General features: G+C 46.9%; 1 protein-coding gene across 1 annotated transcript in view; it reads right to left on the bottom strand.

Moving 5' to 3' along the window:
* The window catches only part of LOC129699142 (uncharacterized), a 285,806-nt gene that overhangs the window by 113,860 nt on the left and 153,310 nt on the right, over window positions 1-18,636 (bottom strand). The window contains exons 23-24 of the mRNA XM_055638811.1: window positions 7,180-7,368; window positions 6,305-6,430 (exon numbers count right to left, since the gene is read on the bottom strand). Of these exons, the coding sequence (XP_055494786.1) occupies window positions 6,305-6,430; window positions 7,180-7,368 (315 nt within the window). The remainder of the gene's footprint in view (window positions 1-6,304; window positions 6,431-7,179; window positions 7,369-18,636) is intronic.

Below are 18,636 nucleotides of genomic sequence, written 5' to 3' on the forward strand. Positions count from 1 at the left end.
AAAGGTGAGAAGAGGCCGTCTCGTGGATAGAATAGCTAATCTGTTGAAACGGGATCCTCAAAGTTTAGTTATATTTTCTGTGCTTAAATAACCCAGGGGATGTCTCTCTCTCTCTCTCTCTCTGGTCATACAGAAATAACCAGAACACTGTTGGTCATACAGAAATAACCAGAACACTGTTGGTCATACGAGCTCCAGTATTGAGGTGACTATAATTCAAGCAGCTTTGAGATTGTCTGCCTGTTGTTGGCAAAGAGGTAAAGGTTCCAAAGTTGTGATTTCAGCAGGATCCAATAAAACAAGCTATAGCTAGACACTAAATGCTGGAGTAACTCAGTGGTTCAGGCAGCATTTCTGGAGTTGCCTGATCCGCTAAGTTACTCCAGCATATTGTTTTTATCTTAGGTATAAACTTGCATCTGCAATTTCTTATTACAAAGAAGCTAATGGCCTATTTGTATTGAGTTGGGTGAGAAAAAAAAATCCCGCTCATCTCACTGCTACCATCGGAAAGAAGGCCTGTGAGCCTGGGAACGACTATCTCCAATGTTCCAGAGCAGCTTCTTCCCGTCAACCATCTTCAACTACCCGACGTAACCCTAGCCACAAATCAATCAGTCTGAGGAAGAAGCTCCAACCTGAAAAATCACATCCCTGCCTTCCAGAGATGCTATCTGACCCAACCGAGTTACTCCAGCATTTTGTTTCTATTTTCTGTAAACCAGCATTTGCAGTTCCCAATGTCCTCCTCTTGACGTGAATGTTATATACAAAGCAGTCATAATACATGTGGGTAAAGTGGCTCACTGCCCTTCTCTTGGTATGGTATTTGGTATGGTACTCTCATGCATTGACCATGAGAATCACGCATTTGGCCAAATTCTCACGCTCTCACGCTGATCACAAATTTCTCACACTCTCACGCTGATCACAAATTTCTCATGCTCTGTCGTGAGAAATTCTGTGATCAACGAGAATGTCAAAACTCGTATCAAGTGCATGGGCCGCGGGTGTTGGAGAGCCGGGGCTGAGGGAGGGATGGAAGCAGAGGCAGCGGCGGGGACAGATGCGGATGGGGAGCCGGGGCTGGTGAGTGTTTGCTCCCCCAGTTGCTCGCTGCAGTTCCGACCATGGAGCAGCCTCAGTGCAAGTGTCCCGGGCTGTCTGAGGCATCGGAAGTGTTGCGCCGCTGCCGTTAGTCTCTGTGCCGAATTCACCCTGGTGACTGGGTGACGTTTCTGGTCGTGATTAGAAGTGTCTCGACCCGAAACCCTTAGAAGGGTCTCGACGTGAAACTTCACCCATTCCTTCTCTCCAGAGATGCTGCCTGTCCGCTGAGTTGCTCCAGCATTTTGTGGCTCTCTTCGGTTTAAACCAGCATCCTTCTCACACAATGAGACCAAACAAGACGACTTTGAAGCTAGTGCCACTCGAGTGGGGGAGGGACGGAGAGTGAAGGGATGTTAAAGAAAACGATATTCATACTCAATCGGGGAAATTAGTTGATACCTGTCTTTAAATTGATATTTTGTTCATCTTTAAATGTAAGTCATGGATTCATGTATTGCGGGAACAAATAAGCAAAGGCAAGATGGTAAATATAAACTACAAATTAACTTCAGAGAATGAAACTTGTAGAAACTTCACTTTACAAAGAATAACCTCAGGGAATGCCATTCAAATACTCTGCAACCTTGGGATAATATTGTTCATGTTCAAATCCGATAGGTAAGTCTTGATTTGTTCAATATTATAATAAGTTCAAAGATACAGTGTGGAAACAGGCCCTTCGGCTCCTCGGGCCCGTGCCGACCATCGATCACCCGTTCACACTGGTTCTATGTTATCCCACTTTCTCATCCCTACACACTAGGGAGCAATTTACAGAGGGCCAATTAACCTACAAACCCGGACATCTTTGGGATGTGGGAGGAAACCAGAGCACCCGGAGGAAATCCATGCGGTCACAGGGAGAATGTGCAAACTCCACACAGACAGCACCCGAGACCAGGATCGAACCCGGCGCTCTGGGGCATTCATTATAATACTTGGGCCTCTGCTGATATGCCGGGATGATTACTCAATATTACTGATTATTAATCCACTGTATTATTGATTATTTATGTTGCGCCCGTTCTCCTTTATCTGTACATTGTGAGCGGCTTGCTTGCATTTACCGGGTAGCACACAACAAAAGATTTTACCTGTACCTCGCCACAGGTGGCAATAGTAAACTAAATCAATCTATTTTCATGCATCTGTAATATCCCCTGGTCTACCCAATTCCCACGCACCTATAGGCCTGTCCCACTGAGGCGACTCTTTAGGCGATTGTCAGGGACTAGTTTTACTAGCATTCACCTACGACACCTCGCGACAACCTACGACAACCTCCGACAGCAAAAATTGTTGCTACTGTCGCCCAAAGATCGCCTAAGTGGGACAGGCCCTTCAGGACAACCAGTGGCTGCTGGAACTAGGTACCAAGCACTGGGTAAAAATGGTGGAAGTTAGTGGCTTTTAAATGGGGGTGGTTGGAGAAAGCATCCTGCTTGCCTGCTAGATTTTCACTTAATTTATTAATCCGGAATATCCAGGGGGATGGGATAAGTGTAATATTAAAATGATATGCCAGGTGTCAGGCTGTCTGTCACAACATACAGCCCCAATAACCCATTATTTCCTTCAGTTAAATATTGGGAAGGTAGCACTGTTGTCATTTGCCTCTCAACTATTATGTTTACCTCACTGACTATTTCTAAACCCCCCCGCCCCCCCAAATTCCTTTGACAGGTTGAATAGAAATGTCCCCAATCTCATTGTTTTATTAATTGAACACGTAGATGAACATACCAACGAGTGTAATCGGATGGAAACTGATTCAGGTGCGATGTTTAAGAGCTTGTTCAAAGAAGGGGCATAGTTTACAGGAGTGACTGAGATACTTGCAGGGGAATGCGTGAGGAGGTTATTATTTGTCTTTAGTTTTAGCTTGAACCAGGACATCTGAAGATTCAAAGTTTAATATAGCAATTGTGCTGATACTGACTCCAACCAACCATGTAATGAATATCATCAATTCCGGAGGTTTTATTTTTCTGATGCCATTTAAACTTCACTTGGATTTCAATCATTTCAATGTAAACGTAATTGGGAAAGGGGAGCATTGGAACAAAAATTTGCCCTCGGTACATATTAACTGTAATATAATAATATATGCATGTTGGTAGGTACAATCAAAATAAATATATTTTTATCATTGTTGCGTTATGAATACCACAGCAAATATTATGTACTCTCACGATCACATTTAATAGAATAATATTGCTTAAAAATATATAGTTATCGAACTTTGCATTTCGGAAAAGTCCAAGCTGAGAGGAAGACAGCAAAATACTGAAAATATTGGGGGTGAAAATGATTTCAGGACAGTTTGTTAGGAAAATGAAGGAAATGGTAACAGAATACTTATACAGCTGAGTGAGTATAATTTTATGGATAAGAAATTGTGTTCAACCAATTGATGACTTCTTTGACAAAGTAACTAGCATGTTAAATAACAAGGAAGCCAATGGATGTAGCAAATGTTGTTATAGAAAATTTGGTCCATGAAGTGCCCCATAAAAGATTACCGCATTAGATAAGCACCTGTGGACTTGAACATAATAGGTTAAGTTCAGGGGGTCAGATATGGGGCTTTGTGTTGGCCATTTCCGGAAGTGGCGGCGTGCATGCAGCTGCGGCTCGCCTGCATCCGTTGGTCTTTTGTTTTTTTGTTTTCTTTTGTCCTGCTGTTGTAGTTTATTCAGTTTATTTTAGTTGTGTATGTGTGGGGGAGTGGGAGAAACTTGTTCTTAGTCTCTTCCTTCAGGAGGGACGCGACCTTTTCTTGTCGTATCCCCCATCTCCATCTCCGCCTGTGCTGAGGCCTAATCGCGGAGCTGGTGGCCTCCAACTGGGACCGACCTTGAGGCTCCGGAGACAGAGCCAGGACTTACCAACTGGCCGACTTGGGGCTGTGGTGTCGTTGCGGCGGCGGCGACCCGACTTCGGAGCCTCGGAGGCTCGGCGGCTCGTCCGCAGGCCCAGTGGTCTCGACCGCGGGTCCAGTGGACGACAACGTCGGTAACTCGCAGGTCCCAGGTTGGTTCTCCGGAGCTCCCGTAACAACTGCTTCGTCCGCTGGACTGGAGGGTGGCAGCTTAGTCCGCCTCGGGCCACGGAGTTTGAACCGGCCCGTTCGTGGAGCTCGGATCCGGCCGCGGGACTTACCATCACCCGGCGGGTCACAACATCGGAAGCCTGGATCGCCTCAACGCAGAGGGAGAACAAGGATGGAAGAGACAAGGACTTTAAGACTTTTGCCTTCCATCACAGCGAGGAGGTGCCTGGTAGACTCACTGTGGTGGATGTTAAACCTGTGTTCATTGTGTGTTTTGTTATTTTATTCTATGTTATGACTGCAAGGCATGAAATTTCGTTCAGACTGAAAAGTCTGAATGACAATAAAGGATACTTTGACAGGTATATTGTTAGTGCAGAGGCGCTAGGAGCCAGGCCAAGTGTGCATTCAGAGTCAAGGTCTGGAATAGTACAAGGTGTGCAGTCAAAGCTGGGATAATGGGAGTGTTCAGCACTGGGAACCTAAGCAGGTAAGCAGCCATGATCAGGGTAGAATAGGAGGCCAGGTGTAAGGCTGGACTCAGGGTCAGGAATGAGAGAATGTATGTGATTGGAGTCAGGGTCAGGAGTAGTACCAGGTGTGCAGTGAGACCCAGGTTGGTCAACATGGGCCAAGTGTTTGATTATAATCTGATTTCCATACATGAATACACTAAGATCATTCATGTGCTGCACCTGTTGATCAGAGGCTGGCTATACTGTGGAATGTAATTAGGAATGTAATTTAGCCTAACCTTATAGCTTATCCAATTTAAAGCATAAATATGGCATTCAAGTGTAAATTAAAAGACTCGCTACAGTATGCACCTGATTGCACAATTTCAAGCTGAAAACGGCGAAAGCACCGTACCAATGGGAGGGAGAACGTCCCCCTCCCACACCCTCTCCCACCCCCCCACCTCGGTCGCTGCACTCCACCAGGCTTGGTCTCTCGCAAATTCTCACTCCCAACTCTCACCCAATGTTGGCAGCCTACATATGCACTTGCTGTAGATAAATATTAGATAAACATCTCAAATACAGTACAAGTGCACAGCAGCAGTACAATGAGACAACATAAGTTTGGTGCCATTTTCAAGTCCCAGTTGTTGTAAGTGCGGGGATCATGATCCGACCATGAAGGTCCTGGTGGTGTTGTAGGTTCGGTCTGGCCGTTGGTGACATAGCCGTTGGTGACCTTCACTGCTGTAGGTCGTGTCTGGTCTACGTGCTCAGCCTCTTCGAGCAGTGCTGGTCCAGCCGAGCCCCAGGCTGTTGCAAGGCCTACAGCGGCACACTCCACAGTCGAGGCCGTGCACTCCCTCCCTTAGCCGGTCCATTACCAGCCCTCCAGGTGGGTTCCTGTGGTTCCTTGATCCACGGCGGGCGAGCCGGGTCCTCCGGGTGGGTTTTGATCCGCGGCGCGGGTTATCCTTCCGTGGCGGGCGTGTCCCTGATCTGCGGCAGGTGGGCTGGCTCAACCAAAGATACTAGAGGAGCTCTCTTGTATCTTTGGGCTCAACGCCGGCCCCCCAAAATTGTCTCCCACAACGCCTCTTGCAAAGATGCCATCCGTCGCTTTCAAGTCCTCCATCTCTGCCGCATTTGTCCCAAGCTGAGGCTATCCACTCCAGGACACCTCCTTTCGTAAGTAAAGATGGATTCACCCTGCTGTTGTAGGTGGATCCCTCACCCGTAACTTCTCTGTGTCCCATACTTCTGTTCTGCGACGCGGGTCCATCAATGCAGCGGTCCTACCGAGCGAGTCCCCTGTCTCCAGCGGGCGAGCTGGAACTTCCAGGCGGGTTCTCGGTCTACGAGCAATCCTCCCATTTTGCGTGAGGAGTCTCTCCTTGCTCTGCTGGCAACCTGTCGTGGTCAGCTCATTGCCGGTGGCTGCATTTCCAATGATAGTTCATTGTCCGTCACTTAGACTGAGGCGACAAAGAAACACAACCTTCACCAAATATCGAACAACCCCAAAATCAAGTCAGGGTAGAAAAAACGCCATTCTCTGGTGAATATCCCAAAACTTCTAAACATTTTCAAATGTTAAAATACGTTGAATCTGATTCTCTTTCTACCAGTCATTCTTCACAATGAACTTCACAATGTGCCCCAGTTTAAACAAAATGCCAATTACCTTTTGACTGTTGCTTGAGCGTTTTGGTTTGGAGCCTCTGTTAGGTATATCTTGCTCTTCATCAGTTGCTGGAACCTTAACTAATGTTGCCTCTTTATCCTTCTGATTGTGTTGAGATGACTGTGCCTGTATTGGACAATGGGAAGATTATCTGGACTAAATTGTCTTTCACAATGCCTCTTGCAAAGATGCCACCCGCCTCTCTCAAGTTCTCCATCTCTACTGCATTTGTCCCATGGTGGGCTATCCACTCTAGGGCATCCTCTTTCTGAAGTAAAGATGGTTTCATCCTGCTGTCATAGATAGATCCCTCACCTTTAACTTCTGTGTCTCATCATTAAGTCTGGTTCCCCCTCGCCCTATTTGCAACAAGGATAGATTTCCCCTTGATAGACACAAAAAGCTGGAATAACTCAGGGGGACAGGCAGCATCTCTGGAGAGAAGGAATGGGTGACCCTTCTTCAAACCGGAGTAGGGTCTCGACCCAAAATGTCACCCATTCCTTGTCTGCAGAGATGCTGCCTGTGCCGCAGAGTTACTCCAGCTTTTAATGCCTATCTTTGATTTAAATCAGTATCTGCAGTTCCTTCCTGCACTATGGATTTCCCCTGATCCTTACATTTCACCTCACCAGCCGCTGTATCCATCACCGATCACATCTTCCCATCTCCACCCCTTTCTGTTATACGTAGAGGCAACTCCTTTCACATCTCCATGGTTCACTTATCAAAAGTTCACATGCTTCATCCGGTGTTTCCGATGTGGCTTCTGTTACATTGGCGAGACTAAGCGTAGACTCAGCGACAGGTTCACTCAGGCCCGGACATCACCAATGCTTCAGAATTATACTAAGGATACGAGTAAATATACGTACCAAATGACCATTGACTTCTTCAGACGTGGCCTGAGTTTCGAGAAGCTCACTGATGTCCTGATGCTCTGAGATTGGCCTGGAGATCGTTGTAGTTTCTCTCTGGGGTGCTGACGTGTTTTGATCCAAAAATGATGATAATGAAGGAACGATTCTTCCAGAATCCATGCTGTGCCGTCTTGCTGCTTTTATCTGGAATAAAGACAAAAAAAAATTATCCCCCTCTCTGAACAATGTAAACCCAGGAAATGTAAATGTTTTAATTGGAAATTACAATTTAATACAAATTTATTTCATGTCTGCCACACAACTGATTCACCACTTACCAAACTCTAAATCTGGACAACCGATCCTTTAATAGACATAATATACAATAGACAATAGGTGCAGGAATAGGTCATTCAGTCCATCGAGCCAGCACCGCCATTCAATGTGATTATGGCTGATCATCCACAATCAGTACCCCGTTCCCGCCTTCTCTCCATATCCCTTAATTCTGCTATCCCTAAGAGCTCTATCTAACTCTCTCTTGAAAGTATCCAGAGAACCAGCCTCCGCAGGCAGAGAATTCCACACACTCACAACTCTCTGTGTGAAAAAGTTTTTCCTCATCTCCGTTCTAAATGAATTACCACTTATTCTTAAACTATGGCCCCTCGTTCTGGACATCCCTAACATTGGAAACATGTTCCTGCCTCTAGCGTGTCCAAATCCTTAATAACCAGTATATCTCCCGGTTGCAATCCATTTTAACTCTTCCCATTCCCATACCAATATTTCAATCCAAACTCCTCTTCCCTCCCTCCCCCTCCCCCCGTTTTCTCCCCATCTCCCCCACCGCAGATGCGCATCCATTTCTCCTATTGTCCTGGCCTCCCCCACCACCCCTTTTCGCATCCCCCACATCCTCTTATGCCGGTAACATTTTGTTTCTCCCCTTTTCTGATACCCCTTTGTCTCATCATTATCTCATTCCGTTGCCACCCATCTGCATAACAAAACCCCTCTCACCAACATCCAACTACCATTTGGGAAACTTTATCTCACTACCAGCTCTTTTCCAGCTTCCAACTCACATTATGGCATTCAGTCTGAACAAAGGTCCTGACCAGAAACATCACCTATCCAAGTCTTCCAGAGATGCTGCCTGACTCGCTCAGTTAATCTGACTCGGAAATACAGGACTTTTATGATGTTTCCCTTAATTACTAATTACATTTTCAATATTGCTTTAAAATCCTGGCAGTAGACTGCTAGTTCCAGAATATATTGGACATCAATATATACATTTCTTCACTGGAAATTACAAATGAATACAAATTTATTTCATGTCTGCTGCACAACTGATTCACCACTTACTGTGTAAGAAACTGTAAATCTGAACAACCGATTCTTTAATAGACAATAATAGACAATAGACAATTGGTGCAGGAGTACGTTATTCGGGACTTTGAGCCAGCAGCACCATTGATTGTGATCAAGGCTGACCATCCACAATCAGTACCCCGTTCCTGCCTTCTCTCCATATCCCTTAACTCCGCTATCCCTAACTCTCTGAGGCAGAGAATTCCACACACAACTCTCTTTGTGAAAAGGTTTTTCCTCATCTCTGTTCTAAATGACTTACCACTTATTCTTAAACTGTGGCCCCTGGTTCTGACTCCCCCAACATCGGGAACATGTTTCCTGCCTCTAGCTTGTCCAAACCCTTAATAATCTTATATGTTTCAATAAGATATCCTCTCATCCTTCTAAATTCCAGAGTATACAAGCCAAGCTGCTCCATTCTATCAACATATTACAGTCCCGCCATCCCGGGAATTAACCTCATGAACTATTCTGCACTCCCTCAATAGCAAGAATGTCCTTCCTCAAGTTTGGAGACCAAAACTGCACACAATACTCCTTTATTAATGAATATCTCCATTAATAAAGGTGAGAAGAGGCTGTCTCATGGATGGAGAGGCTAATCTGTGGACACGGGATCCTCACATTTCAGTTATGTTTTCTGTGCTTAAGAGGAAGGTGTCCCCAGGGAACACCTTCCTCTCTCTCTCTCTCTGTGGATATTATTCTCTGTGGTCATGCAGAAATAACCAGAACACTGTTGGTCATACGAGCTCCAGTATTGAGGTGACTATAATTCAATCAGCTTTGAGATTGTCTGCCTGTTGTTGGTCCCAAAGTTGTGATTTCAGCAGGATCCAATAAAATAAGCTATAGTTAGTCACTAAATTATGGAGTAACTCAGCGATTCAGGCAGCATTTCTGGAGTTGCCTAACCCGCTAAATTAATCCAGCATGTTGTTTTTAAATCTTAGGTATAGAGTTTTATTTTAGGTATAAACTTGCATCTGCAATTTCTTATTACAAAGAAACTAATGGCCTGTTTGTATTGAGTGGAGTGAACCCCCCCCCCCCCCCAAAATCCCTCTCATCTCACTGCTATCATCGGAAAGATTGCCTGTGAGCCTGGGAATGACTATCTCCAGTGTTCCAGAGCAGCTTCTTCCCGTCAACCATCTTCAACTACCCGACGTAACCCTACCCACAAATCAATCAGTCTGAGGAAGAAGCTCCAACCTGAAAAATCACATCCCTGCCTTCCAGAGATGCTATCTGACCCAACCGAGTTACTCCAACAATTTGTTTCTATTTTTTGTAAACCAGCATTTACAGTTCCCAATGTCCTCCTCTTGACGTGAATGTTATATACAAAGCAGTCATAATACGTGTGGGGAAAGTGGCTCACTGTCCTTATTTTGAAGATGTCATTTGATATTTCATTTTTGTATACAGTTCAGCACGTATCACTATACATAAGCACTTACCGTCGATACATATTGGATAAACATCTCAGATACAGTACAAGTGTACAGCAGCAGTACAATGAGACAGTATACTGAGTCGGCAGTTTGGTGCCATTTTTAAGTCTCAGTTGTTGTAAGTGCAGGGATCTTGATCTGACAAGGGTCTTGTTGGCGTTGCAGGTTCGGTCTGGCTAAGCGTAGACATTGGTGGTTGGTGTCCTCTGCTGCTTTAGGTCGTGTCTGGTCCATGTGCTCAGCCTCTTGGAGCGGCGCCAGTCCAGCCGAGCTCCAGGTAGTTGCATGGCCTACAACGGCCCACTCCACAGTCTAGGCCGTACACTTCTTCCTGTAGCCGCTCCACTACGAGCCCCCAGGTGGGTTCCTGTGGGTCCTTGATCCACGGCGGGCAAGCCGGGTCCTCCGGGTGGGTTTCGGTGCATGGCGTGGGTCATCTTTCCGTGGCAGGCGTGTCCCTGATCTGCGGCATGAGGGTTGGCTCAACGCCGTCCCCCCAAAAACTGTCTCCCACAACGCCTCTTGCAAATATGCCATCCGTCTCTCTCAAGTTCTCCATCTCTCCCGAATTTGTCCCAAGGTAATTGAATGGTTGATGGTGCAGACCTTGAGGGTCTGTTTCTATTACCCCAACGTCTTTATAGCAGGAGTGCAAGGTATCTCTATCTCCCTCCAATGTCCAACTGCAGTTTTAAATTGAGCACCACTTTATGCGGATAAACCCTGCTGGTTAGGCAATTCCTAATCCTATCTCAGCAACAAACATGACAAACTACCTCTTGCACTCTTATGGACTTTGTTTTCCAATTGTACTTTGGACTAATGTGCTGATTTTTTGTGCATTCTTTTCCTTTTCACTTTCTTGTGGAATTTTTGTGTGTTATCATAGAGTCATAGAATCATACAGTGTGGAAACAGGCCCTTTGGCCCACATGCCCACACCGGCCAACATGTCCCAGATGCACTAGTCCCACCTGCCTGCGCTTGGTCCATATCCCTCCAAACTTTTCCTATCCATGTACCTGTCTGTTTCTTAAACGTTGGGAGAGTCCCAGCCTCAACTACCTCCTCTGGCAGCTTGTTCCATAAACCCACCATCCTTTGTGTGAAAAAGTTACCCTTCAGATTCCTACTAAATCTTTTCCCCTTCACCTTAAACCTGTCCTCCAGTCCTCAATTCCCCTACTCTGGGCAAGAAACTCTGTACATCAACCCGATCTATTCCTCTCATGATCTTGTAAACGTCCATGAGATCACCTCTCATCCTCCTGCACCCCATGGAATAGAGACCCAGCTTACTCAACCTCTCCCTATATTAAACACCCTCTCGTCCTGGCAACATCCAAAGCTTCTCTGAACTCTTTCAGGTTTGACAATATCTTTCCTATAATATGGTGCCCAGAACCGAACACAATACTTTAAATGCAGTCTCACCAATATCTTATACAACTGCAATATGACTTCCCAACTTCTATACTCAATACTCTAACTGATGAAGGCCAATGTGCCAAAAGCCTTTTTGACCACCTTATCTACCTGCAACTCGACCTTCAATGAACCTTGCACCTGCACTCCTAGATCCCTCTGCTCTACAACACTCCCCAGAGGCCAACCATTCAATGTGTAGGTCTTGCCCTTGTTAGACGTCACAAAATGCAACACCTCACACTTCTCTGTGTTAAATTAAATCAACCATTCCTCAGTCCACCTGGCCAATTGATCCACATCCTGCTGCAATCTTTCACAACCATCTTCACTATCTGCAAAACCACCTAGTTTTGTATCATCAGCAAACTTGCTAATCTACCCCTGTATGTTCTCATCCAAACCATTAATGTAGGTGACAAACAGTAATGGGCCCAGAACCGAACTAGTCAGAGGCCTCCAGTCCGAGAAGCAACCTTCCACCATCACCCTCTGCTTCCTTCCATGAAGCCAATTTGCTATCCATTCAGCTATCTCTCCTTGGATCCCATGCGATCTAACCTTCCAAAGCAGCCGACCATGCAGAACCTTGTCGAATACCTTACTGAAACCCATGTATACAACATCTACAGCTCTGCCCTCATCAACCTTTATGGTCACGTCTTCAAAAAACAATCAGATTTGTGAAACATGACCGTTCACGTACAAAACCACGCTGACTATCCCAAATCAGCCCTTGCCCACCCAAATGCTAGTCTAACCTATCCCTCAGAATACTCTCTCATAACTTTCCAACTACTGATATTAAGCTCACCGGTCTATAGTTCCCAGCATTTTCCTTGCCACCCTTCTTGAATAGAGGAACAACATTTGCCACCCTCCAGTCTTCTGGCACCTCTCCAGTAATTAAGGACGACTCATAAATTTCAACCAGGACTCCCGCAATTTCCTCTCTAGTTTCACACAATGTCCTCGGATATATCTGATCAGGTCCTGTAGATTTGTCTTCCTTCATACACGATAGTACCTTCAGTACTTCTTCGACGGCAACTGACTGCTCTCAAACCACTTCCATTGGCTTCCCCAAGTTCCTCTGACCTAATGCCTTTCTCCTCGGTAAATACAGAGGAGAGACTGTGTGCCAGCCTTACTGCTGCAATCAGGAAATTCATTTTACCATCCTGAAAGAATTGCGGGGGTGCCCATACCTCAAGAGCTGCACTGGTTCTTGGCGGCAACTCATCACCACCTTCTCAAAGGCAACTAAGGATCGCCAATTAAATATGGACTTGCCGAGTTCATGGGGTGAATGAATATTACCACTCACGGCAATTTAATCCCAGATCCACTGCATTATGGAAATAGAATCACCAGATAATAATAATAATAAATTTTATTTATGGGTGCCTTTCAAGAGTCTCAAGGCCACCTTACAAAAATTTAGCAGGTAGAGGAAAAACATGTAAAGGGGAATGAAATAAATAGTAGAGACATGACTAGTACACAAAGTAAAGCCAAAAGTCCTGACATCTCAAGTAATGCTTGATACCATTGGACTGGAGATACAGAAGCCTGAAGTCCCAGGTTCAGGAACAGCTACTTTCCTACAACTGTTAGGTGCTTGAACAGCCTCACTAAACCCTAATCCTACCTCGGCAACAGATCACTATGGACTGTCTTTTGGACTATCATGGACTTGTTTTTATTTCCTATTGTTTTTGCACTATTGTATTTTATTTCCAGTTTTTTTTCTATCTTGCACAATTTACAAATATTAATTATTTATTTTTCATTCTTTTCTGAGTCTGTGCATCTGAGATGTTGCTGCAAGCAATATTTTTATTGTACTTGTAGATATTGTAGATAGTGACATTTTTATATCAAGGATTTAGTCCTTTAGTCACTAATTGAAGAGGGGATCAGAAGATAATTGATACGTACCCACGAGCTCTCCACGACATTCAAATGACGTTAAAATATAAATAATCCAAACCCAGTCTCTTGATTAATACAGGTGCACAACCTTTTATCCGAAGATCCAAATAACGAAAACCTCCGAATAGCGACATTTTTTCGGTCCTTGAAGAAAGGTCCTTGAAAACGTTCACCGAGGGCGACCCGCAGAGGTGACATTTTTCCGGTCGGTCCTCGAAGAAAGGGGAACTAAATCCCCATTCATAAAAGAGAAGGTGAGGGTATATTGCGCGGGAGGGTTAATAATTGACAATATGCTGCTACCTGCCAGCTGAGTTAAAAAGTTCCCACGGTAGACTCACGATACACAGTGTATCGTGAGTCTTGCGTGGGAACTTTTTAACTCAGCATGCAGGCAGCAGTAGATTGTCGCTCCCTTCAGTTTCACCCCACCTACACCCCTCTGCTTCCCGGCCATGTGTGTGACCCCTTCCCTCCCCTCTCCAGCTCCCCGCTCATTGCACCGGCGCGGGGGCTTTGTACTATCTTCACGTCGCGATGCTAGCAGCACAGTGCCAGTCACCGGAGACGTCAGGACCAACGGAACACCGACCCCCAGGCCCACTGCAAGCACGGAGATCCCAGATCAGCAACTCCAGCCCAGCCCCGTTCCAACTCCAGAGGAACACGCTCCCCGTATGGGCAGAAGCTGATGGTGTGCAAGGGGTACGTCTTGTTCTTGGGGTCGCGCAGCTCGGGCTGTGGGCGAACTGCCACTTGTCGCCATAGCGGCCCATCGGGGAGTGGATTCCTCTGGAGTTGGAGGGGGAGGGGGGTATTGTGCTGTTTGATCGCCCCCTACTATTCCAGGGACAGGGAGACAGGACGTTCACCGAAGGCGGCCCGCAGAGGTGACAGCGGAACCTCCGGTCGGTCCTCGAAGAAAGGGGAACTAAATCCCCATTCATAAAGGAGAAGGTGAGGGTATATTGCGCGGGAGGGTTAATAATTGACAATATGCTGCCACCTGCCCGCTGAGTTAAAAAGTTCCCACGGTAGACACGATACACAGTGTATCGTGAGTCTTGCGTGGGAACTTTTTAACTCAGCGTGCAGGCAGCAGCAGATTGTTGCTCCCTTCAGTTTCACCCCACCTACACCCCTCTGCTCCCCGGCCATGTGTTTGACCCCTTCCCTCCCCTCTCCAGCTCCCCGCTCATTGCACCGGCGCGGGGGTTTGTACTGTCTTCACGTCGGCGATGGCAGCAGTGCAGTCACCAGAGACGTCAGGACCAATTGGACGTCGACCACCAGGCCCACCGCAAGCACAGATAACCCAGAGACCCACAGCCAACAGCAGCCCAGCCCAGCCCCGCTCCAACTACAGAAGAACCTGGGTTGCGGATGACAGGGCGCAGCTCGGGGCGTCGTAGGGGCCCATCGGGGAGCGGGTTCCTGTTGGTCCTGACGTCTCCGGCCACCTGCTATCTTCCGGGAACTGTACCGCCCTTGCAGGAGAGTGGGGTTGTTTGCAGTTGCAGAGGGAGGGGGCAAGGGCGGTACAGTTCCCAGTCTCAGCTCCAGTCCAGGGGGGTGGCCGGAGACGTCAGGACCAACGGGACAGCGACCCACAGGCCCACTGCAAGCACGGAGATCCCAGAGACCCACAGCCAGCAGCAACTCCAGCCCAGCCCCGCTCCAACTCCAGAGGAACACGTAGGGGCAGAAGCTGATGGTGTGCAAGGTGTTCTTGGGGTGGCGCAGCTCGGGCTGTGGGCAAACTGCCACTTGTCGCCGTAGCGGCCCATCGGGGAGCGGATTCCTCTGGAGTTGGAGGGGGAGGGGGGTATTGTGCTGTTTGATCGCCCCCTGCTATCCCAGGGACAGGGAGACACAGCGGCTTTTTAGACTGGTGGGCAATCACTTCCAAAGTTCTACCCACACAGTCAGTACACCTCTCCTACACTGCATTTCATACAAACATTTATTCTGCAAGAAAAAACGACATTGAAGACTCAAACTCGCGACCGAGTAACTGCCGGGATCAAGGCGCAAACTCGCGACCTTGCGGATATGAGCCGAACACTCTACCACTGAGCCAGCCATTAAAATCTATGCTAAAAAATTTCCATTCCGAAGACCGACAAATTCTGAATTACGAAAATTCCCAAAGCTTTCGGATAAAAGGTTGTGCACCTGTAGTTTCTTTATTGTAGTAGCAAAAACAGTAAGATATTCATCCAAACTTCTTCTTGTATAAGTACATTTCAATTCAATCGTGATCATGCTCGTGCATGATTGAAAGTTGTGACCACTCCTGCTTCTTTAAACTAAATTAGCTACTAGCGAGTCTGCGCGAGAATCCCTGCCACAAACACGCCTCAGACCACGTATAAATCGCACCCACATAATTATAGGCAGATAAAATTTAAAGGTAACTGGTATGGAACATTTGCATTTTTCAGCTTGAAATTGTGCAATATGGCGCGAGTCTTATAACTTACACTTGAATGCCCGGGACCGTTGGAGCGAGGGGAGGAGGGTCAGGGCGGTGAGTACTTAAATCGGGCGCGGGGCTTGCTTTCACAGAGGCCCGGGACCGTTGGAGAGAGTGGAGGAGGGTCAGGGCGGTGAGTACTTAAATCGGGCGCGGGGCTTGCTTTCACAGAGGCCCGGGACCGTTGGAGAGAGTGGAGGAGGGTCAGGGCGGTGAGTACTTAAATCGGGCGTGGGGCTTGCTTTTACAGAGGCCCGGGACCGTTGGAGCGAGGGCAGTAGGGTCAGGGCAGTGAGTACTTAAATCGGACGCGGGGCTTGCTTTCACAGAGGCCCGGGACCGTTGGAGAGAGTGGAGGAGGGTCAGGGCGGTGAGTACTTAAATCGGCGCGGGGCTTGCTTTTACAGAGGCCCGGGATCGTTGGAGCGAGTGGAGGAGGGTCAGGGCTTTTACCAAAATCCGTAACGTTCCACACTCCATAGGGAGGGTTCTGGTGGAAGCCGCTGATTGGCGGAAGCAGACTAGAGGAAGCAGCTGATTGGGTGCAACCTCAGGTTAGCATTTCTGCTTTCTGGTTAAAGGTACAGTGCTTTAGTAAAGGTACAGTGAGCCAAGGGTACAGTGGACTAAAGGTACAGTGCTTTAGTAAAGGTACAGTGAGCTAAGGATACAGTGGACTAAAGGTACAGTGCTTTAGTAAAGGTACAGTGAGCTAAGGGTACAGTGGGCTAAAGGTACAGTGCTTTAGTAAAGGTACAGTGAGCTAAGGGTACAGTGGGCTAAAGGTACAGTGCTTTTTGTTTATATAATAAAGGTGCAGTTTAAAGGGCAAGAGGGAGCAGCTGTTTGTGAGTCAGATACCTGCTGAGTTCTCCCAACAGTTTCTATTGTATTGTACTTGTATCGGATCCAGGGTAAGGCGGGAGAATGACAGCCAGAGCAGTGTACTGTTCTGGATGTCAGGTGTGGGAGGTCATGGTGTTGGATGGCCCTCCAGACGTCCACATCTGCACCAGGTGCAGAGAGATGGGGCTCTTAAGGGACCGTATTAGGATCCTGGAGCAGCAGCTCAATGACCTCTGTCTGGTCAGGGAGAGTGAGGAGGTCATAGAGGGGAGTTATAGGGAGGTGGTCACTCCAAAACCACGGGAGAGAGACATGTGGGTCACGCTAAGGAAGGGCAAGGGGCAGAGGCAGGAATGAGTGAGTCTCCAATGTCGGTACACCTTGCAAATAAGTACTCCTGTTTGAGTACGGATGGGGGTGACAGTCTACCCGGGGGTAGTGACAGCGGACGGGCCTCCAGCACAGAGACTGGCCCTGTTGCTCCAAAAGGTAGGGAAAAAAAGAAGAGGGCAATAGTAATTGGGGACTCTATTGTTAGGGGGTCAGATAGGCGTTTCTGTGGACGCAGTCGGGAGACCAGGATGGTGGTCTGTCTCCCTGGTGCCAAGGTCTCGGACGTGTCTCAACGCATCCAAGATATCCTGAAATCAGAGGGAGAGGAGCCTGAGGTCGTGGTACATATAGGTACAAATGGCATAGGTAAAAAAAGGGAAGAGGTCCTGAAGGGAGGATTTCGGGAGTTGGGAGGAGAGTTAAGGAAAAGGACCAAAAAGGTAACAATCTCAGGATTACTGCCTGTACCACGCGACAGTGAGAGTAGGAATGGAGCGAGGTGGAGGATAAATGCGTGGCTGAAAGACTGGTGCAGAGGGCAGGGATTCAAGTTTCTGGATCATTGGGACTTCTTTTGGGGAAGGTGGGACCTGTACAGAAAGGATGGGTTGCACTTGAACCCATGGGGGACCAATATCCTGGCGGGGAAATTTGCAAAGGCTACTGGGGAGACTTTTAACTAGAATGGTTGGGGCGAGGGACTCAAATAGAGAAAGCTAGTAGACAGAATGGGAAGCAGGAAGCAGAAAAGGGAAGCACTCGGGCACAATAGGAGAAAGAAAAAAAAGGAAATAAACAGAGAAGAAGAGACGGGGGGTTTCTTAAATGTGCATATTTTAATGCTAGGAGCATTGTAAGAAAGGTGGATGAGCTTAGAGTCTGGATAGACACCTGGAAGTATGATGTTGTGGCGATCAGTGAAACATGGTTGCAGGAGGGCTGTGATTGGAAACTAAATATTCCAGAATTTTGTTGCTTCAGGTGTGATAGAATTGGAGGGGCAAGAGGTAGGCAGCTATCTGCAGAGCCAAAAGAGATGGGGCAGATATTGAACAATTTCTTTTCATCGGTATTCACCAAGGAGAAGGATATTGAATTATGTGAGGTAAGGGAAACGAGTAGAGTAGTTATGGATACTATGAGTTTCAAAGTAAAAGAAGTACTGACACTTTTGAAAAATATAAAAGTGGATAAGTCTCCAGGTCCTGACAGGATATTCCCTAGGACATTGAGGGAAGTTAGTGTAGAAATAGCCGGGGCTATGACAGAAATATTTCAAATGTCATTAGAAACGGGAATAGTCCCCGAGGATTGGTGTACTGCGCATGTTGGTCCATTGTTTAAAAAGGGTTCTAAGAGTAAACCTAGCAATTATAGACCTGTTAGTTTGACTTCAGTGGTGGGAAAATTAATGGAAAAGATACTTAGGGATAATATATATAAGCATCTGGATAAACAGGGTCTTATTAGGAACAGTCAACATGGATTTAGAAACATAGAAACATAGAAATTAGGTGCAGGAGTAGGCCATTCGGCCCTTCGAGCCTGCACCGCCATTCAATATGATCATGGCTGATCATCCAACTCAGTATCCCGTACCTGTCTTCTCTCCATACCCCC

This window comes from Leucoraja erinacea, chromosome 7, assembly GCF_028641065.1.
Source record: "Leucoraja erinacea ecotype New England chromosome 7, Leri_hhj_1, whole genome shotgun sequence".
Classification (NCBI taxonomy): domain Eukaryota; kingdom Metazoa; phylum Chordata; class Chondrichthyes; order Rajiformes; family Rajidae; genus Leucoraja; species Leucoraja erinaceus.